This window comes from Podarcis gaigeae (assembly GCF_964106915.1).
Source record: "Podarcis gaigeae genome assembly, chromosome: 1".
In the NCBI taxonomy this organism is placed as follows: Eukaryota; Metazoa; Chordata; class Lepidosauria; order Squamata; family Lacertidae; genus Podarcis; species Podarcis gaigeae.
The window spans coordinates 73,540,526-73,563,463 of NC_139678.1; the positions used below are offsets into that span (position 1 = coordinate 73,540,526).

The following is a 22,938-nucleotide window of genomic DNA, read 5'->3' on the forward strand; positions in this document are numbered from 1 at the left end:
CCTTGCCAAGGAGCAACAGTGAGAGAGGGCTCTTGCCTTAATGCCCTCCTTGGGCATATTCTGAAAGCAATTTTTCTGGGAAAACAGGATGCTGGGCAAGATAGGCTGCTAGTCTGATCCAACAGGGCTCTTTTTTATGTTCTCAGGCATCACACACACACACACACACACACACTATTCTCTGTTCAGCTGTGTGTTCCTAACATTCAAGGTAAACATTCATAACAACATCCATTGCTTTCTAAATAGTGAGCCTGTGAGTAAAAATCTGTCACCTAGACATCAGGAAGGGATACAGATTTTATTGCAGAAACTAAGTGTAGATCACTTCCAAGGAGTAGCATTTCTCTCCCACATATCCAGGTAGTGCTAGCAGAAGATTTATCACTGGCACAGTGTTCCATGATGGGATCAAATCCTTCAGTTAAACATCTTCCCCTTGGGGAATTAAGCCAATTAAGCTGACATGTTATTATTAGTAAGTCATTTAATTACATGTAATGCTTTCTTCAGCTTATATAAATTATGCTTGGAAATTAAAGAAGCAGACATTGTGTCTTCAACAAGTTGGTCATCCTCCATGGAAGAATTCGCTCCCCAGCTAGTGCTGTCTTCCTGTGCTGGGTGACTACACAAGAGAAAGTAATTGTGATTACTTTCAGTTATTGGAATGCCCATACAGGGATTGCTCCAAACTTACACCTCTGTTCCAAGTAGCACTACTATTAAGTCTTTTCTGTCAGTTACAAAGACTTGCTGCTGCTGATTGCTAATGGGAATTTTCCCTTTATGCATTGCATTCATTTTATAATTCTAAATTGTATATGGAATAGAACCAGGCTATTCTACTCCCATAAGCGCTCTCTCTCTCTCTCTCTCTCTCTCTCTCTCTCACACACACACACACACACACACACAAACACACTTAGGATTTAGCATCTGCCTCTACTGTGACTATTTACCTTTGATGTCTGTCTGGCCATTAAGCAGAGTTGTCAGATCAAAATTTCAAAAGCTGGGGTGCCTGTTCAGCAGATGCCATGGAGATTGAGAGTTCTGAAATCTGGGGTGTGCCTGCTTCCTGGTCTGTGCTGCTCTCACAGCCTAAGGGATGCTCCATTTAAAATCTAGTAACCCATCATGCAGTATTAATATTTCCAGGGATTACAGATAAAGGTTTTATCTGCTTTCAGTCAATCTGTTCCAAATACAGCAGTGTCTCTTTATTGAGAGAGGCAGGAAAAAATTGTCTGCATCTAGAGAATCAAGTGAAACTAGTACTTCGCCCCATCTGTTGCAAACAAGGGCCCCTGCAGACAACCTATTACTGAGCATTTGTCCTGTTTTGCTTGCACAACACTTACATGGTGGTTAGACTGCATCCAGTCTTTGCTAAGCATTCATAGAATCCTAGAATTGTAGAGTTGGAAGGGTTGCCATATGTCCTCTTTTTCCAGGACATGTCCTCTTTTTCATGCGTCAGAGCAATCCATGGTTAAAATTAGAAGTCAGCAAATGTGTCCTCTTTTTTGCTCTTCAAAATATGGCAACCCTAGGATGGTCATCTAGTCCAACCCTCTGCAATGCAGGAATCTCAGCTAAGCATCCATTACAGATGGTCATCCAACCTCTGCTTAAAATCCCCCAGTGAAGGAGAGTCCACAGCCTCCTGAGGGAGTCCATTCCACTGTCATTCTAAGCAGCTTGTGGATTAATTATCCGACAACGAGGACACATTCTGCATTCACCCTAATTGCTTGCAAGGTGTTTACATGTGTTCCCGTTAGTCATTTGTTCATCCAACACTTTTCAATACATTCACTTTCAATACATTCAATACATCACTTTCCAAATGGCAAAACGTCTGCGTTTTAAAAAGAAAGCAGGTTAGTTGCACACAGGTGACAGAGCACTTTAATCCACCTTACATATGCAACCCTAAAGTTCCCATATGCCGGTGGTGGGGATCCTTTTTGTCTCCAAAATCCAGATAAAGGACCAGCTTAGGTTGCCCTTTGGAGCATAGTAGCTGTTGTTCAAGAAGTCCCAGTTGGTGCAAACAACTAGACTCCAGGGCTTGATCCAAACTTTGTTTAAATTATTTCATGTGGCTGTCCATATGTATGTGCTGTTTTCCATTTAGACTTATAACACACGTCACACAGATTTACTACTGTAAACTTTCAAAACTTAGTGGCATGTGCTTTGCAAATGATTCCCATGTGGACCAGCTCCCCCTGCAGTTTGAATTTCAACATGGTCAGTCCCCAGTTGTTTGCCAGTATGAACTGGGCCAAAGAGCATGAGCGATTTGGGAAACCAGATCTATCCTATCCTGCCTTGTGGAATAAATATTCCTTCTCTATCATGCCCTTCAGATTGGGGATAGGGGGCATTTTTCATAATAGAAAGAGACCATAATAATTATCTATGAAAAAGTTGGACTGTAGGCATTTTTAAAAAAACCTTAGTTGCATGAGCTCAAAGCAGTAAATCAAATATATGATCCTTGAGCAAAACACATAAATGAACTACCGTGCTCCAAAGTATGAGATATTGACATAGAGGTCTCTTCACTTGACTTTCAAAGTGGAGTTGCAATATGTTGCTGTATGCCTTTATTTCAGATTTGGTTGATTCTAAGCCTTATTCATGACAGTCCTCTTCTGAGATAAAACTGAATGGAAGGCTAATTTTGCTAATGCAAGTGGGCATATTATTGAAAGATGGTAGAGATGTGGCTTGGCGCAAAGCCTGAAATCACTCTGTTGATTAACATGCAACTGTAAAGCCTCTCAGTAAAGCTTCTCATGGTTTTTGGAGAGTCTTTCATGCCAGACACACATTTTCAATCATAATTAATCTCTGGTTGTTTTTCATTTGTAGGACTGGCTTTAACAATGAATACAGTGGAACAATGCCTTGAAAATAATTGTGAGAACTGGCAAAAGTCTTTTTGCATGCCAAGTGGTGAGGGGTCTTCAGCCCCCCCCCCATTTTTCAAGGAGGGGGCTGTGCTCCCCCCAAATCTGTGGCCCTGCCCCACCACCTCCTCCTCACTGATGTCATGCAAGGAGGAGGAGGCCAAGCATGGAGCCCAGCTCCATGCTTCCCATTTTCCACCCAGTGCACGAGCGCTGGCATCACAGCGGCAGGATGCCTGTGTGTCCTAGCCCAGTGGGGGGGGGTTGGGCGCTAGGTGGGGGCGGGACGCGCCATGTGATGTGTAACGTGACACATCACATGATGCGCCCCTGCGATGTGGGGGGGGGGGAGTCGGCGCCCTTGGATTGACTAATTCACAATTGTAGGATAAATTGACTAAATTTTCTTTTATCAGGTGACAGTCCTAATAATAACCAAAATCTAAAGTACCCTCAGCCAATTCTTCTTTCCTTGGGGTGTTTAAGCAGAGGCTGGGTGGGGATCTGTGAGGGATGCCCTACCAGCTTCCTGCATTCCTTTCCTGCTCTGAACTGTTGTTGGGCTCTGGGGCTTCCAATTATGTGAAACCTGTCTTGAGAGACTCCAAATGGCACTGCAGAGCCACACTACCTTGCTTATGATCCTTGTATCCGGTGAGCAACCATATCTTACAAGGCTTCCAGCACCTTGAAACTCAGGCTACGTACACACAACATCTTATTCTAGAATCAGTGGAGACAGAGGACTTGGTTTTTTGATGTAGTTCCAATACGATCTAGATCCATTGTGTAGTGTTTGCCTCTGGAAAGTGCTTTTAGAGAAACTGATTTCATTCCCAAAATAAAAGCTGCTAGCAGATTGGCTTTGTGTTACCCTGCAAGTTTTCCATTTGAAAACAGATGAAGGGGGTCCTGGCAATGGGGAGTGTAGCCACACCTGCCTAACCGCATTCTGGTGGGTGTATACCAAAATTGTAATCACCTGGGGGCATGTGCATGGAGGAAAAGGTGTGGATGACTTAAGTCAAGGATTTGCAAATGCATGTTAAGTAAGCATACCTACCCTTGCTGACAGCAGGATCTAGAATCAATCAAGATTGAGAGTTGCTTGTTAAGGAGGAGCAAGAACGTTTCTGGGTTGAGAAAAAACTACCATTTTCATGCTACAGACAGATTAGCATGTATGCATCCTAAGACATTGTAACCATCTGTGTCTTTCAGCTTTAATGAATCAGCTCTGGAGAACCACCACCTAGAGAACGATGCTTTCTCAGACAAATCTGAAAGGGACAATATAGAAGAGTCGGAGAACGAGATGCATGAGAACAGCCGGAAGACAAACGAAAGTGAGAGCGATCAGTCCGAACTCCAAGGGGAGTCGTCCCAGGAAAAGAAAGGGACCACCTACTTGGAGCAGAACTATGAAGAATTTGGAGAGGTAACCATTTTAACGTCTATCTATCTACCCCCCCACAGTTTGTTATCCATCTGTCCACTACATTTTTCGCCTTATGATAGAAGATTCTTTCCTTCGTCCCGTTTCTTTTCTTCTGTTGTGAAGAGCTGAGTCGCACTGACAAAGTCGTTTGCCAGAGACAGCAGGAGAGCAATTGCCCTTCCAATAATCTGTTTTCCAGGACAATTTAACTTGCCTTATTCCAATGAGAAGTGTAAAATGTGTTGGTTTTTCCTTCATATCATGAATAAAATGAGCTGCTTGTAAGCTGTAATAGGCCAATGGACTTACATTAAATGGCTTACTAGTAGAACTACAACATTATTTCTCACCCAATTTAATAACCTCAGGGCACATGCTCATGCCCAATTAGAGGAAACTTTGTTAACCTTATACAATTTGTTACTTTTTTTGTTGTGGGAAATCCAGAGTCAGTCGTGGAACTTAAATGGAACATGAAAAAAAGAGAACTTGGATTGTATCATTACAGAGTTTGCCATTGTGCCATTGTATTCAGTGATGCTTACTCCCTTGTAAGACCTTTGTTCATCCCACTCTTTTCAATGCCTTTCCCTGCCACTTTCCAAGCCACAAAAAATCTGATTTATTTTTTTAAGTATATTTATTGTGCTAGGGCAGCAGAGCTCTTGAAACCACATCAAAGGCACAAACCTAAAGTTCTGGTATGCAATTGAACTCCCCCTGCAAAATTCTAAAAGTCTGGAGGCACAGTAACATAGGGTATCCCTCTGTAAACAGTTAAAAATGTAATTTTGTTCTTTATTCCTGTTGTTGGGAGGACTTGCTTTTCAATCCTTTGTGATATATATGTGTGAGGCCAAGATATATGCCCCTGCAAAGTTGGCAAATACATCTGATGAAAGCACTGACAGATCAATACACATCATAGCTTATAGCACCACTGCAATAGCTTTTCGTCTAACAGTTTCCATTATCTAAGGTGGATCAAGCTTAGGGATGTTGTTTGTCTGGGGCGCAAGACAGATTGTAACTAATAGAAATCGATAGAGAGGGAAAAAGTTTGTTGCTCCGCTCACAGGCTTTCTTTATATCAAACTCCACTCTGCGGCAAGTGGCATGGTGCTAAGTTCCCATTGTGGGTTTGCTCTAGGGAGCCGTGCTCTGCAGGTCAATACTGGAGCATAAATGATGCCCAAGGTAGGGAAATGCAGCAGCCACAAGTTTCGCCTTGTATCTGTAGTCTCAGTCACCTTGGGTTTTCTTTCTCAGAAAATAAAGCAGGGTGGGGAGGTTGTACAGTTAAGTTTTTGGAATATCCAAGGCCATGTAATGACTTCAGAGCTTAGGGATTCCCTGATTCACCTCAAGTCACCTTGTTAATGGTACAAGCCAACTCCTTGTGAAGTGATCCAATTCCCCAGAAGCTTGATTGGTGGGTTCTTCGTTTGCACAGCCTGCTTCTCTCACAGACCCCAAACTATTCCATTTTTTTTACAGGGAGAATTATGGGGAATGTTGAGGCAGAGCGTGGTTAGCAAGTGCCTTTCCCACTACCAGCTTACAGTATTAGTTAAAAGCAGCTTAAAAGCAACATCCAAGTGCTAGATTAGCTTCTTACAGTTTTCTTTGCCATTAAAAGTTTAGATGTTGGGCCCCAACATCAATAAAACATTCTTTCTCCCACGTTGTTGAGAGGAAAACACTGAGGTTGCTTCAGGAGGTGCATAAATCAGCCTGTTAAAGGGGTTTGTATCTGCATTAATTCTCTCTGGATGTGCTTAGCCTTGTTGAATTGCACACAACGATGACCTGGTTCACACTTGGCACTATGCCAAACCATGGCTTAGCATGAACATGCAAGCTCTCAGAGATGAAGTCATGGCTTCTTGGCTTCTCCTCCAGTTGTTCTTCCACAGCTGTGCTGAGTCAGGCTTAACCTGTACTCCAGACCTAGGCTTGTGGTTTAGCTCTCTTCAAACAAACCATGAGCTGTAACCAAAGTTCATCCTATGCTTCACAGCTCCTAGTCTGGCTAGGAGAGATAAACCACAAGCCCTGGTTGAGATGACATGCTAAGCCAAACCTGCTTAGCTCAGCGTAGCAACAGAAGGAGCAGAGGAGGAGGAGCATGTCCTCTCTGGCAGCCAGCATGTTTGCTCATTCATCCTGAGCTATGGTCTGGCTTAGTGTTTCATTTGTGAACAAGATCACAGAGTGCAACCAAACAGGAAGTAGACACATGGCACAAATAGGAACTTCCTGACTTGATCTACTGTTTAAACATGCCTTCACAATATGAATTTCTCTTTCTAACCAACCAGTATCTACTGATGTTTTTAATTGTTTTATGGACATTTATAGATAATTTTTTAAATTATATTTTATATGCTGTAAGCTGCCTTGATATATACTTTATGAAAGTGGAGATTACAAATATTGAAACAACAAAATGGAGCACCAGCAAGCTGAAGGGTTTTTCCCCACCCTCTTCTCTTTAGACGGGCGAATGCTCTCAAACAGAAACTGTGTCCGATGAAAACAAGAGCTTGATGTGGATCATCCTGAAGCAGCTGAGGCCTGGCATGGACTTGTCCCGCGTCGTTCTGCCCACCTTCATCTTGGAGCCGCGCTCCTTTCTCAACAAGCTTTCCGATTATTACTACCACGCCGACCTACTTTCCCAGTAAGCAGCGCCTGCCGGCTTTTTGATGATGCAGTGCGCAGATGTGCACCCATGTGCCAGGAGTATTAGTCCGGCTGCAGCTGGGATGTTTGTGTGCTTGAAAGGGCTCCCTGATAATACGTGAGGCTCTTGGAGTTAATCGGCTGGTGCCGTAAATCAGGACAGGAATCCATTTCGGTGACCTTTAGACATCAACAGTTTATGGGAGCTGTGAGGAAAGCAAAGAAGAAGAAAAATGAGAGGTGTACTGATATGCTTTCTGCTGCACTCAGCCTTGCCAGTGTGTAATTGGCAATAACTGCATACCCAACCTATTTGATAGGTTAAGGTTTGTGGAACAAGGAGAGCAAGCATATAGGGAAGATGAATCCTGGAGCATTTTTTAAGCAGCAATAACATGTACAGTAAAAAACAAAACCTAGATGCTTTTGAAGGTATAATTAGGGGTTATATTATGCAGGCCTTTAGGTTTGGCAGACTAGGACTGCTCTCCTCTGTGCACTTTTCTGGGAATACTTTCCACTAAATACAGTGGATCTTACTTTTCAGTAAACATACATAGGATCTTGTGCAGTAGGAAACCTTTTCCCCCTCCTATAAAGTGAGGCAGGATCTAAAATTAGGATATTTTAATGTGCAGTCTTCATGAGCTGGTTTGCAAGGGGTGGGATAAACTTAAATGCTCTTTTCAGATTTCCAGCTAGCTTTTGGTGTTGATTTTAAGAGTCAGATGGGTAAAACATTTCAGAACACTTGCTATGGAATCTACAATTAAATATCACTGACCTTTGTGTAAGTCTCACTGTCTCCACAATTTTTATTCAGATGAATGGAGGAGATCTGACACTTAATTTTCTCCATAAGTAGCTACAGTGTTAGGACTGTGGTGCTATAGGCTGTCTGGTTCTCTCAAGTGCCTTTTATGACTGTAGATTTCTCCATAGCCCTGCATTTTTAATGGAGTAGCTCATGTAAAGCACCACTCTTACATTTTATTTTACATTTTATGTCATTGATTTGTTCTAGTATTTCAAAAATTTAAACCTCTTTGGGTGCCTTGGGGAAAAGGTTGGCATATAAATGCAATAACTAAATACCCATAACAATGTAAAATTATACAGTAGCCATGAGCTAAGCTACCCAGCCAGGGTAAGATTAAGATCAGGTAAAGACTCTTAGATGAAGTATTCGGACAGTTCCATTCAATTTAAGCTTTGGTAGTATAAGTACAAGTTAAGTTAGCAAGGGAGGCTTGAAAGGGATAGTGAAGGGTTTCCACATTGTGCTGCTGTTGGTTCTATTTGTATCTGATGTGATTTCATGTGTCTGTAAAACCACCTAGGGCAAACAGATCAGCTAATTACTCTTCTCCTATAGAGCTGCTCTTGAAGAAGACCCATATTGTCGAATCAAGCAAGTATTGAGATGGTACCTATCGGGCTTTTATAAGAAGCCAAAGGTAAGATTATGCTTAACTCATACTCCAAGTGTGCTATAGAACCCCTATTTATATTGGGTTCAGGATAAACTAGATACATAATTCTCCCAGCTAAAAGCTAGCATTGCAAGCCCACAATTTTTCCAGAATATTTTGTGGTCAAGGATAAACAGAATGACTAATGTTGGTTAAATAGTTATTGGGTGATATCCAACATTAGTAATAGTCAGGGTACAAATATTGAATGAACTTAAGTTACCCTGAGTATAACTATTGTTGGATATCACTCTTTAAATATAGGGGATTACTCTTACAATCCTTCTGGAGATAGAGCAGATTTTAAAAAAATGAAAAAGAAAAAGTAAGCTTCTCCCACCAAAAACCCTCCCAGCTTACTTAAGAGAACTCACAGGCTCAGGCTTTGAGCATCGGGACATTTTATTAATTAGTTAATTAAATTTGTATACCACCCTTCATCCACAGATCTTGGCGGTTCACAACATAAAAATTCAACTGAAAGCACAAAATACATGATAAAAACAAGAACAAAAAACACACACACACAAACCGATACCCCACTCCTTCCCACAAACACATTTAAAAGGGGTATAAGATGTTAATCAGCCCAAGGCCTGGTTGAAGAAGAACATTTTCATCTGGTGCCTAAAGGTGTATGAAGGAGGTGCCAGACAAACCTCCCTGGGGAGCATTCCACAAATGGGGAGCATTCCACAAATGGGGAGCCACTGTAGAAAAGGCCTGTTCTTGTGTTGCTACTCTCCAGACCTCTTGTGGAGGAGGCTTCAGAAGATGATCTCAGGGTCCGGTAGGTTCATATGGAGAGAGGTGGTTCTTGAGGTACTGTATTGCATAATGGTGCTTTGTGAGGTTGGTGAGGGGGGGGAGGCAGGAAGCATAAGGTATTTCTGCTTCCTGTTCCATCTGCAGATTTTGTCTCAACTTAAAACTACTTTTTCTGTGTTGCTCAAATAGGAATTCCAGTTCTCAATTCTTTATTTCTTAGTAATTTCTCCTGGAAGTAAATAGCAATTGTCCATGAAGTTTGAGAACCAATTTCAAATCCAGCAGCTATTGCTCCTCAGTTCTCATTCTAAGACACTTCATTTTGTTTCTAGTGTTTTTCTTTTGGGAAATATCCCTGCTTTTCTTGTCGCCAGCTGAATGTTTCCATCTCTAAACAGTTTGGTAGCCCAGCTGATAGTTCCATGGTTGTGGTTGGTTTTGTAATTAGATGAGCTTTAGAAATTATGACTTTCTCCTTTTCTTTTTTTTCTTCTTTTTTTCTTTTTTAAAAAAATCCAAAACAAAAGACAAAATAGGAATTAAGAAAATTTCAAAACTGATTAAGAGCTGAGCTTAATTTGACTTCACTGAAGTCTCAAAAATTGGCACATAGTTCTCAGACTTGGTCATTGTCCAGCGATGGTATAATTTACCAGTAATGAAATATATTTGAGCCGCCCTCAGTGTAATTGCAGGGGAAACAAAAGAAGATAGAGGACTTGCCTGCCAAGTGACATGTTATCTTAATTGAGCAAAGCAAGGTACTTTAGCAGCATGAAGTGTTTCCCCAAGGGAAGGAAATTTCCCTGGAAATGCAGGGAGTTGATAGCACAAGACTTAATTATTGCAAACATTTCCCAATATCGACACAGGGAGTGGGTACTCAACTATTTCATAGAATCATAGAATTGTGGAGTTGGAAGGGACTCAAAAGAGTCATCTAGTCTATAGTAAAAGGTAAAGGTACCCCTGCCCGTACGGGCCAGTCTTGACAGACTCTGGGGTTGTGCGCCCATCTCACTTAAGAGGCCAAGGGCCAGCGCTGTCCGGAGACACTTCCGGGTCACGTGGCCAGCATGACATCGCTGCTCTGGCGAGCCAGAGCCGCACACGGAAACGCCGTTTACCTTCCCGCTGGTAAGCGGTCCCTATTTATCTACTTGCACCCGGAGGTGCTTTCGAACTGCTAGGTTGGCAGGTGCTGGGACCGAGTAGCGGGAGCGCACTCCGCCGCAGGGATTCAAACCGCCGACCTTTTGATCGGCAAGTCCTAGGCGCTGAGGCTTTAACCCACAGTGCCACCTGCGTCCCCCATCTAGTCTATACAATGCAGGAATTACTCTATTGATTATTTGGGCAGAAATGGCAACGGTTTGGCATGCAGCCTCGAAAGCTTTCTATCCTCCTGCCTATAATTCTTCCTCTTTGGCACAGTGCAGTGAAAAAGCCCAAATGTGCACTAGCCCTAGGTGGAGATTTGCAAGAAAAAGCAGCCAGTTCAAGTGGAGCTTGAGTAGATGTTGTGATGTGGATTCATATCTCCATCTGCATCAACTGTTCACTCAGAAACCTATTACACAGGATTGGATCCAGACGAAGTTAGTTGAACTTGGGTCTCACTGATATCAGCATGAAAAGTTTGTCATGATGAAGTCATATCCCACTGATCTTAGAGGGAGTTCATTTCAACTAATATAAAAACTATTGTTGTTGTATTGTTTATGTTTGAAAACAAATATGTATATGTATATGAACATTAAATTCTAACCCACAGATTGGGACAGTGTTCTCTAATAATGTATTCTGTTTAATGCCTCTCTTCCAGGGAATAAAAAAGCCATACAATCCCATTTTGGGAGAGACCTTTCGTTGCTGTTGGTTTCATCCACAGACAAACAGTCACACATTTTACATAGCCGAACAGGTAAATCTGAGCAATTACATGCAGCAGATTAAAACTGAACATTTTGGTCTATGTAGCACCATCTAAACTGAAGCCAATATGTACATATTGTGTGTATTGTAATTACAATACAGATGTAATTTTGTCTTCCCTTCCATTACAGGTTTCTCATCATCCTCCTGTATCAGCCTTTCATGTCAGTAACAGGAAGGATGGTTTCTGTATAAATGGCAGCATTCTAGCCAAATCTAAGTTTTATGGTAAGACATCAGAGTCAAACAGCTATTTATAGTAGGAAAGAGTTTACCCCACAGTCACTTTTCTCATACCAACTTTGGACTCCTCTAGACAACCAGTTTATTCAGCATTCATCCTGCTTTGCTTGCACAAAGTTTACACAGAGGTTGAAGTATGTCTTGTCTATATTGAGCATTAATTGTAATTTCTTTACAGGATGGTTATAAACAATGAGCATTCATCCTGATTTGCTTGTGGGCTATTTACACGTCTTTCCCTTAAGCATTTGTTCACCCCACACTTTTCAAAACATTTCCCCATCACTTTCCTAACTGCAGATAGTCTGGGTCTGGGGTTTTTAGTTATGTGAACTAGAAGGTGGTATTCAATATTGCACTAAGGAGAAGGTTTTGCCAGTGCAAGCATTTCTGTTTTCTGTAAATACTTACGATCAAGGAAGTTCTTAAGAGATGGTCCACTGAATCATATTGGCTTCTCTTTGTCCTGCTGTGTATTTGTAAGAGGAGCAGTCATGACATATACATCTGCACTCTTTTACCTGCAGGTAATTCACTTTCGGCATTGCTGGATGGACAAGCAAAACTTACCTTTCTAAGCAGCGGGGAGGAGTACATCATTACTATGCCATACGCACACTGCAAAGGTGGGATATTGCTGGGGCTCTGGAGTAGGGGGAATTGTGGGCCTCCTTCCCTTTCCAGGCGGGGTTATTTTTCTCCCCTTTTAAAAAAGAGACATATATCACCAAACATAGGGATTTATAACCATAACACCTTAACATCAGGTCGGGCACTGCAAGATCATGGATCAACTTTTTTAAAGAAAGATGAACAGGATGTATCCAAGGCTGCCATACCACTTGCACAACAGACTTCTTTTTGCACTGTGGAACTTCCCTCTCCTTCCTCCTGCAGCCCTCTGTGCATCATCAGAATCTGCTCCAGAGGGTTTGAAGGGAGGACACTCTGGAGCACGTTGGAGTGGTGGGGACACAGGGAGAGAGGAAGAAGAAGTCCTCAGCAACTCAAGAGGAGCCCACCAACTGGAAACAGAGACTGAGCTAGCTGTAATCACCTGCTGCATCTCATAGGTGATGAAAGTGAATACAGATGAGGGATTTTAATGGCAGGTCATAAATCTGCTACGCAAAGATCTGGTTACAGTGATCAGATGAAGATAAGCACCGTTTATCTTAAGCTGCACAGCCCATTCTGATGCATTTTTACACCGAAGGAAAACCAGCAGAGCTATTTTTCTCTGGCATTGTGTGAACTTCAGACTTGCTCTGCTTGCAAATGCTAATCTTCAATTCATTTCAGATGAAGCCAAGGCTTGCAAAGTTTAACTTAAGCTGCAGAGCCCAATCCAATGCTTGTTTACGCAGATTTTTTTTTTGGGGGGGGGGAGATTTACTTGCGCCCTCCTTGCTCCTGCTGAGTCAGGTGTTGTTGCTGCTGCCACCCAGTTGTATAGCCACAAGCATCAGCACTCTTCCCTCCTACTGCTTCCAGAAACTGGTATTCACAAGCAGACTGCCTCTAGCAGTGGAGGTAGAACACAGCTCTCATGGCTAGTAGCTTTTGATAGCATCCTCCATGAATTTGCCTAGTTATGTTTTTAAATCCATCCAAGTTGCTGAACATCACCATTATTCCCCCTCCTGCTCCCCAGTTGGTGCCAGAGTCAGTCTGAGAGTAGCAGGAGACCAAATGTAGAGTCCAGGGAGGGGAGAGTGCTGTGGTGCTCAGATCCTGCTTGTGGGTTTCCCACAGGCATCTAGTTGGCCCCTGTGAGAACGGGCTTCTGAACCAGAAGGGCTTTCAGCCTGATTCAGGAGGGCTCTTCTTATTAGTGTTGGTGGATTCCACCTTAAAGTCCTTGACTTCCACTCAAGAATCGTATTAAATGAATATGTCGCAGGGGCTCAGGATCCAAGCTCTTACTTCCACTTGCTTGAGATGCAAAATAAATCTGAAAAAAATAATTATCATGGAGATCCCTTGCCTCTTCGTCCAACTCAAATGAGAGCCATGCTGTGCTCCTCCCTCATCAATGTTGTCCAATGGTATGGAGGCAACAGGGGCTAAAATGGGACCCTGGTTTGGGTGCAAGGAGATCCCTGGTCAGAGCCAGGGTTGGGCAGGGCAGTTCAGCTGACCTGTATCCACCCACCTATCCAGTAGTCAGCTGTGATTGTTATGGGTGGTATTCCATGTTGTTCTCTGCACCTCAGATTTCACACTTTTTCTGTTTTTTATGGAGTGTGCTGATTAACACAACAAGGTGAGGCTGTTTCAGGTTAATGTTATATAACCATTTTTTGTAAATAAGAAAAGGAAAAAAGAGGATTATTTTATACAGACCTCAGTCAATGTGAACGACAGGTTTCAGCAACTTATATGGTCTCTGTGCCCCTGATATCCTGTTAACAGTTTTGTTTCTTCTCTGTTTCTAGGGATTCTGTATGGTACCATGACAATGGAGCTTGGGGGGAAAGTTACCATTGACTGTGAGAAAAGCAATCATCGGGCAGAACTGGAATTCAAATTAAAGGTGACCATCTTTGTCTTGCATTTTGAACTTGACTCCAGCCCGCCAGTTCCACATTTCCCTCCCCGCTTTTGCAGGTTTCCTTCCCCATTCTGCAATTTCAAGTGACAGGGCTAGGCTTGCAAGTCATCCCAGATTCTGTACAATGATCATGCACTTATTAATAACTAAGTTAATATTTAAAGTGAGGATGGAGTAATAACCACACTTGCTGTTATTGGACATAAATATATATTAAGGTTCACTTGATTTTTTTTGCTGTATGCAGGGATGTAAAGGGGCAGCCGATTTATTATAGTGTTGGTAAATACTGGGGAATGTTAACTAATCGAGAACATAAGCAGCAACAGAAGTTCATCTTGGACATATCTTATAAGGAGTGTGGGAAGCAGAAAATTGTTGTAAAAACAATTGGCTAAAGAAATAAAAGATCATGCAGAACGTATAAAGGGGAGATGGGGAAGCTGTGAATAAAATCTGAGACAGTCCTAAGGGGCAACAGCATCCTAATAGTGCTCCAAGTTTCTTTAAGGCTCAATAGTTCAATTGTTGTTGACATTGTCAAGTATCCATCTCTAAGTTGCAGTTGCCCCACATTGGTGCATGCAAGAATAGTGTGTAAACTGAACTTTTCTGACTGTGCACTAAATAATGTTATCTGATGGCTTGGCCATGAGGCTAGTTGAGCACTTCCACCATGCAGACAGGTGACATACGTGCCCATTTGACCCACATCTGAGCACATAACAATAATTTTATGAACTGCTCTTTCACGGACAGTTCCAGAAATCCAGACAAGTTCAGCTTGAGCCTTGTATCCTGGCAGATCTCTGTGTTCTTGGCTGGCCTCCAGCTTTCCCCCCCCCCCCCACCCCGTGGGCTGAATTGTATTTTTCTTCCTCTCTCTTCCCAAAGCCATTCTTTGGTGGCAGCACAAGCATTAATCAAATCTCGGGGAAGATTAAATCAGGAGAAGAAGTGCTGGCGAGTCTCGATGGACACTGGGTAAGAAATCGTAATCTTCTTTGCTGACAGTTTTTAAAAATGTCTGTGCGGAGTGCAGGAGAGGACGAGGGCCAGCTGGGAATAGGGTTGCATTTCTAAACTACTTTGAAACAGAGCTTGATTTTGAAGCAAGCAGCTCTCGGGTGAAACAGATGCAACAGTCAGTTTTATTTGCTCAGACATAAATCTTGCTGTACAGGTTGCCTCGAAAGGCTCCAATTCTGATACCTTACCTTGATTTCAATCTAGCAAACAGAGCATGAGTCAAAGCCGGCGAGGCTAGTAAATAAAACTTTCTACGAAAGTGGAAGGCATCTGGAGCGACACTGGACACTTGGCTGTAAGGGTGGATTCAGAAGACAGCTGCCCACATTTCCTCTTAATTGGGGGAGGCAATGTGTTGCTTTCTAGATGCCAGCAAGGACAGAGGTTAGGGATTATGGGAGCTGTAGTCCAAACAGCCTCCAGAGGGCACTCTGTTAGCTACCCAGGTTGCTGCGGCCTGCCAATGAAGCCTTGCTGGCAGTTCTGTGACCTACAGAAGTCCTGTGTATCTGTAGGAGAGCCTTCTCTTTTGTGATGCCAGTAATAATGTTCTCCCCATTGGGATCAGATGGGACTAACCATGAGGGGGCTCACTGGAAGGACAGATCGTGAAGCTGAGGCTCCAGTACTTTGGCCACCTCATGAGAAGAGAAGACTCCCTGGAAAAGACCCTGATGTTGGGAAAGATGGAGGGCACAAGGAGAAGGGGACGACAGAGGACAAGATGGTTGGACAGTGTCCTCGAAGCTACAAACATGAGTCTGACCAAACAGTGGGAGGCAGTGGAAGACAGGAGTGCCTGGCGTGCTCTGGTCCATGGGGTCACAAAGAGTCAGACACGACTAAACGACTAAACAACAACAACAACCATGAGGGGCTTCAACTGACAACTGAAGACACACCAGTTTGCTCAGACACCCTTACCTTTATCTTTTTAATTGCTGTGGTGATATTTAACTACGGATGATGTTGGAGAATAACATTTGAAGCAAATCTCCATGACTTGGGGTATAACTTTGAAAAGATTCACATCCAGGACCTGGCTTTGATAGCAGACTAGCATCAGGAATCATTAGCTTCGAAACATGTCATACTGTATATCTTGCTAGACATGTCATAAATAAATTCCCTGTACCAAGCTGTGTAAAATATCTTTCTGGTTCATCCTCTGGGGGCAGTTGCAGAAACCAAAGCCCATCACATATTCAGCCTCAAAGCAGCGGAGTTGAATTAGTGGTTAATTTTCAGAATAAACTAACAGAGGACAAAGATGAAATGCTGGTGGCGTTTGGATCATTAACAGACAGGGGACCAGGAATGTCATGCTAACAACTGCAGCCTGCCCTTTCTGCACTGGTGTGTTTCCTGCTTCTCTGGGTGGTTTGCGGCTGGTTCTGCTGAGGTTTTCTCCCATGACAAGGACAGGGGGGAGGTCAGGTAATGAAGAGGTGAGGGCTCAGTTTTAAACAACTCAAGGCACAAGCAGAGGAAGAAAAAGAAGAAGCAGCTCACAGGCCACGGAGAATCTAGACAAGTCCCAGGGTGAAAAAACCTGGGTGCCCCCAGTCCTAGCTTTACAGGGAAGCCTGCTATGATTTTATTAATTGTACCATTTGCTATATAAATGATAGAAATGCCATTAGTAGAGGTAACTCACATCTCACGCTTATTCCACTTACCGGTACGTGATCACAGCTTTGCATGCGGAGGATGTGAATAAATAAATAAATGGAGAGCAGAAGAAACCCACTTTCCATTTATTTATTTCCCCACCTGTGCAAAGCTGCAATTTCGGGCAAGGGCTCTGGCAAATGCTTACTAGGCTTTGGGACGCAGGAGGGAGGACTCTAGGACCCTGCTGGAGCCCTCCCACCTCCTTCCCAAAGCCAGACAAGCAGCCCTCCACCTTGCAGGGGACCTGGTTCCAGATGTCCTAGCTTTAAGTGTTTTTGTGTAAACCCCAGACACTATGCCTTATGTAAGATGTGAATTACCTGTAAACAAAACAAACTGATTGCATGATTCCTGAGGTGTATGAGTCTTTGCAGAACAAGCACAAAAGCTAGATTATTGCCCCAAAGAGGTTACAATCTAGCGTTCCTGCATGGAGAAGATAGCAAAGTGAGGAGAAGGAAAGGATGAAGGATAGAATGGTGTATCAGAAGAGTATTGATGGCTTCCGTTCCTTTCACTTAGATCTTGCTAAGCCTGTGTTGAACACCTCTGCTTTATGCCAGCACTAAATTCTTCTTCTTTTTTCAGGATGGAGAGGTTTATATAAATGACCTGAAAAATGGCAGCACAGATATTTTCTGGAATCCAACCAGTGAGGTCCGAAAGCAGAGACTGAAGCGTCACATTGTGCTATTTGAAGAGCAAACAGAGTTTGAATCTGAGAGGTAATGCAGGCAGATTGCTCCAAGAGAGAAATATAGGCAACATGCACTCTCTCTCTCTCTCTCTCTCTCTCTCTCTCTCTCTCTCTCTCTCTCTCTCTCACACACACACACACACACACAGTGTATCCCCTCCCCCCACAGCACAGCTGGGATCTTATTTAATTTTAACAATGGACTGCTATGAGTACCCACCTCTGCAATGTTAAAAACATGCCTGGAGCCCCTGAACTCCATGACTGCCCTGGCCTTACTACAGACATTTATACTTACTACAGACATTTATACTTACTACAGACATTTATACTTGATTCCTTGTTTCTTTCTCAGGCTCTGGCAGCACGTAACCAGTGCAATCAGCAAAGGAGACCAGAACAAGGCAACACAAGAAAAGTTTGTGTTGGAAGAGGAGCAGCGGAATGCAGCGCGGGAGCGGAAGGACAATGGGACAGAGTGGAAGCCTCTGCTCTTCTGGCATGATCCTGCCACGAACGAATGGCACTACAAATATGAAGAGTGAGTGCTCTTGAGTGGAGTGTGGTGGCTAAAAGGGGTCTGTGTCCAGGTGCACACATTGTAACAGGTGGACTTAGAGCACATCTGTGCCACACTCTTAAAACTGGTGGAGCAAGCTTGTTTTCTGCTGCTCTAGAGGGTAGGACCCAAACCAGTGGATTCAATTTACAAGAAAGGAGATTCTGGCTAAATGTTAGGAAGAATTTACTGATGGTAAGAGCTGTTTGACAGTGGAACAGACTCCCTTGGAAGCTGGTGAACTCTCCTTCATTGGAGGTTAAGCGGAGGTTGGGTGGCCATCTGCCAGGGATGCTTTAGCTGCAACTCCTACATTGCAAGGGGTTGGACTATAGGACTCTTCAAACTCTAGAATTCTATGATTCTGTGGTATGATAAATCTTATATCTGCACCCAGGGCTGTGCAGAGGGGGGAAGGCAGTTGGGTTCATTTGTCCCAGGCCTTGGAGGGCTAAGTTGGCTGAGGGCCTCTGCTAAGGACTGGCTGGTGTTTTTTTTGTTTGAGTTTATAACTTTATTCTAACAAGACTCATGCCCCAGGCCTCATAGAAGCTCCAGCATGTTCCAGTGACTCTGAGAAACTGAGCACCAATTTCTATTTTTTTCCATGCAGTCACTAAAGCAATTGTCTTTTAGCCGTATGGAAAATATGGCCATGTGGCCTGCCTTCCAGGGTTGTTGGGAAGGTAAAAATAAAGACTTTACAATGTTGGTTGGTCACAGGCTGCTCCGCCCCATCAGGTTTACAATGACTACTTTTGTTGTTGTTTTTGGCCACACAGTCCTTCTGTGTTACAGCTGAAGGATTTTGGTGGGGCAAAATAGGAAGAAATTGAATGTGCATATTCATATCTGCTCTACGCAATGTTGAAAGTGTTCTTGTACATTTGGTGTATATTGCTACTAGTATAGTAAACAGTGGCTTTTCTTTCTTATAAATTTCTTCTTCATTTTCAAAGTTTGCGGCCCTGGGACCCTTTGAATGACATTGCCCAGTACGAGAAGGATGGCATACTTCAAACCATGCAGAGGCACTTATCCAATCGAATGTCAACTCACAAAAACATGTGCAACAACAACCAAGTTGCACAGCACAAGGTAACTGGCCATCTCCCCAAGAACGTCCACATTATCAGTGATGCTTGGGCAGATGTCCTCTCCTTCTGCACTGTATCTGCAGAATCCTGGTGAACTGAATAACATCTTGCTATCCCACTGTCACTTTACCCTGAGCACACCCTGAGCCAGATTTGGGACAACACGATCCCACTTAGAAATACACGGGTCCAGTGATTTGCTTAAACCACTATCTGATTTGCTGGATTTTGATCAGCAGACATTTTGTGTGGCTTGTCCTAGTGGAATTTTTGGCACAAATTAAAAAAGAAACACTTTGCAATTTCACTGGTGTGTTTAGAATGATCATGAGAGCTGGTGGGCGTTGAACTCAATGTATAAATGGGATGCGAGATGCCTTAGCCATCCAGCAGGTCACTGAATAGGGGACTGGGCTTTAGAGACCTGGATTCAAATTCCAAATAAACTACTTGACTGGCCTTAGGCAAATTATAGCCCTCAGTTCTTTATCTGTGTGATGGGGTGAAACTGGAAATGATAGACACACACCTCTACCTTGTGAGGCAGAAAAAGATGAGGACTGTGCTTTCTGCTCTGACCCATATGAATATCTTAGGTTGTAGATTGAAGCTTATGATTATAAGTTTCAAGGACTTGTGGAGAGGGGGAAAAAACAATGAGGGAAGCAATGCCCTTTCACTTTTATTCCCAGTTCCTTTTAATAGCAAATGCAGGTGGTGATTGCCAACAAAAAGAAACAACAAATGTAGAAACAAGACCGCAGTATCGACACCCAATACACCAAGAAACACACACAAAAAATTTTAAGTGGCTAAAAAAAATTAAGAACTCATTGTGGAGTGAACATGCTCAGTAGCCATGAAATGTTTATTGTCTGTTGGGAAAGAGGGGAAGGTTGGGAATGGAGTATTATGGGGGAGGCACAACTGGCTGCCTGGTGCTTTGAAGAGGATTACCCTTATTAGAAGATGAGGTTATATTGTAACATTTTGTTGTAGCTACCATTTGCAATGCTCTAGTTTGGGTTTTAAAACCCTCACCCCCTGAACTGTAGTGTTATGGGGAGGGGAGCTTTAGGAGCCTTGAACCTGAGAAAATTTATTTCAGACCACCCTCCTTTTATTCCACAGAAACCAGTATGATTACTTAGGGATAAGAGGGCTGAGGATTTCAGCCTAAGATTAAACCCTTGAGATGATGGATTCTATAAATTGCATCCTTTCACTTCAGAAGTCTTTGTTTGCTAGGCAGATAAATTGGTATATCTCATAAATAATGATAGTCAGAACAGGAATAAGAATAATGGGATTTTTTGTTTGTACTCCTCTTCATTCAGAGGTCTGCAAATGATTGTAGACGGCGTAAAGCCAGCGATCAACCGTCCAGCAACAGTCAGAACACTGAAAGTAGCTGTTCAACACCAGAGTCTGTACAAGAACTTTCAGATGATGACAGTAAGTATCTTGCAGGCTTCTGATACTGTGCGCTCACTCCATGCATATCCAGTGTTAAGTCCTATTGTCATCCCTTGATAACATAATCCTTTTGCAGAGTGATGGAAAATGCTCAGATATAGAGACTGATCTTAGGGACAAGTTACATATTTTTATTAGAAGATCAGCAATTTAACATTTGAGTTATTTGAGAACTCTCAGGTGGGTGCCATCTGGACCCGACAATTTACCAGTTTTTAGTTTTTCTACCAGGCCTAGAACTTCATGTCTCATCACCACTATCTTCCTCAAACTCCCTTCTTGCAACAGTTAGTTCAGGCACTGTGATCTGCCATATGTCTTCCGCAGTGAAGTCAGATAGAAATAATTGATTCACAATTCTCCACAATCTCCTTATCCTCCTTTTTCATGCCTTGGACTCCCTTCTAATACAAGGATCCACCAATTCCTTAGATGGTTTCCTGCTACTAATATATTTAAAGAACTTCTTGTTGTTGGTCTTCATGCTTTTAGCAATATGGTCCTAAAACTTTTTTTTAGCATCCCTTACTTTCTGCTTGCGCTTTGTGTTGCCAAAGTTTGGGTTCATTTTAGTTCTCTTCATTCACACAGGACTTCCATTTTGTTTTATTCCATTTATGAATTCCCTTCCATTAAATATGTTAAAGTGATTTTACACCAAATAAATAAACAATTAAAACTGTTCCATGTGTAAAAACAATTCCATATATACAAGCAATTAAAAACAATTGCACATGTAAAAACCAATTTCTACCCAGCAATATTCAAAATGTGCATTCTTCCTGAATCTCTTTTTCAGAGCTGATTCACGTACTAGTTTTGCTAGGTTTTTGCAGATACAGGCATTGCCTTCATGGGAAAGGCACATGGTTGGGTCCAACAAAGCCATTATATAAGTGGAATGGCTTCCATTTGTGCAACAGAACTTCTCTTTCACTTGCTAACCCTCTAGAGCAGATTTAAGGGGTGCAGTGTGGGAGCAGGGTGAAGGAAAATCCTGTTGCCTGAGCGGAAATCACTGGATTCTACCATGAATGTGTAAGAGGATTTTTTTTTTTTACAGATCTGTAAAATCTGCAATATTAGCATATTAAGCATATTAGCTTAATGAATCCAGAAGCAAGTCAAACTGATGAACTACAGCTTCCAAATTACCTTTCCCCCATGTATGTTAGGTATGATTCTCCCAGGGAGGAGGAAAGAAAACTTCAGAACATGTGTGGGGGAGGAAATGCCCCCATTTTTCAAACACATGTGAAATCCAGCTGTCATCTTTTCACCACAGGCTTTGAAAGTCCGGGTGCTCAGTGTGGGAAAGAAACCGACCCTTTGAAAGAAATTCACACTGCTGTCTTATCCCTCCAGAGAGCCCAACAGGAGATACACAGGTATGGAATTTCTTTTCTTTTTTAAAAAATACATTGATCTTCAAATAACCACCACAGTGTTAAGGTCTTGTTATTACACAGAATTTGGGATAGAGAGGAGGAAGGTTACCTTGGGCCAGGTGCCTGGGTCAAATGTGAATACTACCAAGCATGAACACAAGCATGACAATAATGACCTTTGACCCATGTGGAAGGTACAGCCAATAAACTAGACAAGGATTGGCTTCCTTCAAATCCTGCTGTTTTCTATCACAAACCTGAAGACATTGCATGTATCCACATTTTTAAAAGTGTCTTATTTCTATCTTTTGGTGAGGCAGATGCTCAGGACTGATCCTTCTCTTCTGAGGTTGGGGGGGGGGGAGAGTAAGCTGAAAACTAATCTTAAGTCTCTTCTGTCTGCTTTTAAAAAGATAAAAGGGAACGGTGCCAACGATGTTGCATAAAAGAACTTTGCAAATTCAAATCTTGGCTTAAATTGCAACTGCCCACTGACAGAAGGCATTTCTTCATCTCTTGACTTCCAAAGGGTTTCCACTCCTGCGTGAAGCTCAAGCATGATTTAGCAGTTCAGTTCTTGCAAAGCTCTCCCCGCTCCAGCGTAATCACAATTTTTTTTTTTAAAAAAAGGAAATGAGTAAATAAACCTTGTTGTATTTCATTGCAATCAGTTTTCTGGTGCAAGCGTAAGGAGACCTGTAGCTGCAGCATTTCCTAACAGTCGGCTGCCAGTAGGAAAGAACAGCTGCAGTGTTTTCTTTACATACAATTTTGTCAAGGGAGTTTTGTCAGAACACTCCCCACTTCGTACCTAGGTTAGGAGAGTTAAAGACACAACCATGGAATATGTATGAGTACACGTCAAGCTGACAAGGTTAAGTCAACAAACTTTGGTCAGTACAGTAAATAGATGCCAGTGCTCTTTAATACCTCAAATAGACAATTAATATTTGACATCTAAATCAACAATAAAACTTCCCATGATTTCTCTTTCTAAAT

At 42.6% G+C, this 22,938-nt stretch overlaps 1 protein-coding gene across 2 annotated transcripts in view; it reads left to right on the forward strand.

The window, feature by feature from the left end:
- Nucleotides 1-22,938, forward strand: part of OSBPL5 (oxysterol binding protein like 5) — a 129,115-nt gene that overhangs the window by 104,268 nt on the left and 1,909 nt on the right. For both annotated transcript variants that reach the window (XM_083718226.1, XM_083718225.1), the window contains exons 9-21: nt 4,146-4,362; nt 6,861-7,045; nt 8,423-8,504; nt 11,113-11,211; nt 11,354-11,450; nt 11,993-12,091; nt 13,904-14,001; nt 14,914-15,003; nt 17,311-17,447; nt 17,775-17,960; nt 18,938-19,076; nt 20,413-20,530; nt 21,837-21,939. In XM_083718226.1, coding sequence (XP_083574352.1) covers nt 4,146-4,362; nt 6,861-7,045; nt 8,423-8,504; nt 11,113-11,211; nt 11,354-11,450; nt 11,993-12,091; nt 13,904-14,001; nt 14,914-15,003; nt 17,311-17,447; nt 17,775-17,960; nt 18,938-19,076; nt 20,413-20,530; nt 21,837-21,939 — 1,650 coding nt within the window. The remainder of the gene's footprint in view (nt 1-4,145; nt 4,363-6,860; nt 7,046-8,422; nt 8,505-11,112; nt 11,212-11,353; nt 11,451-11,992; nt 12,092-13,903; nt 14,002-14,913; nt 15,004-17,310; nt 17,448-17,774; nt 17,961-18,937; nt 19,077-20,412; nt 20,531-21,836; nt 21,940-22,938) is intronic.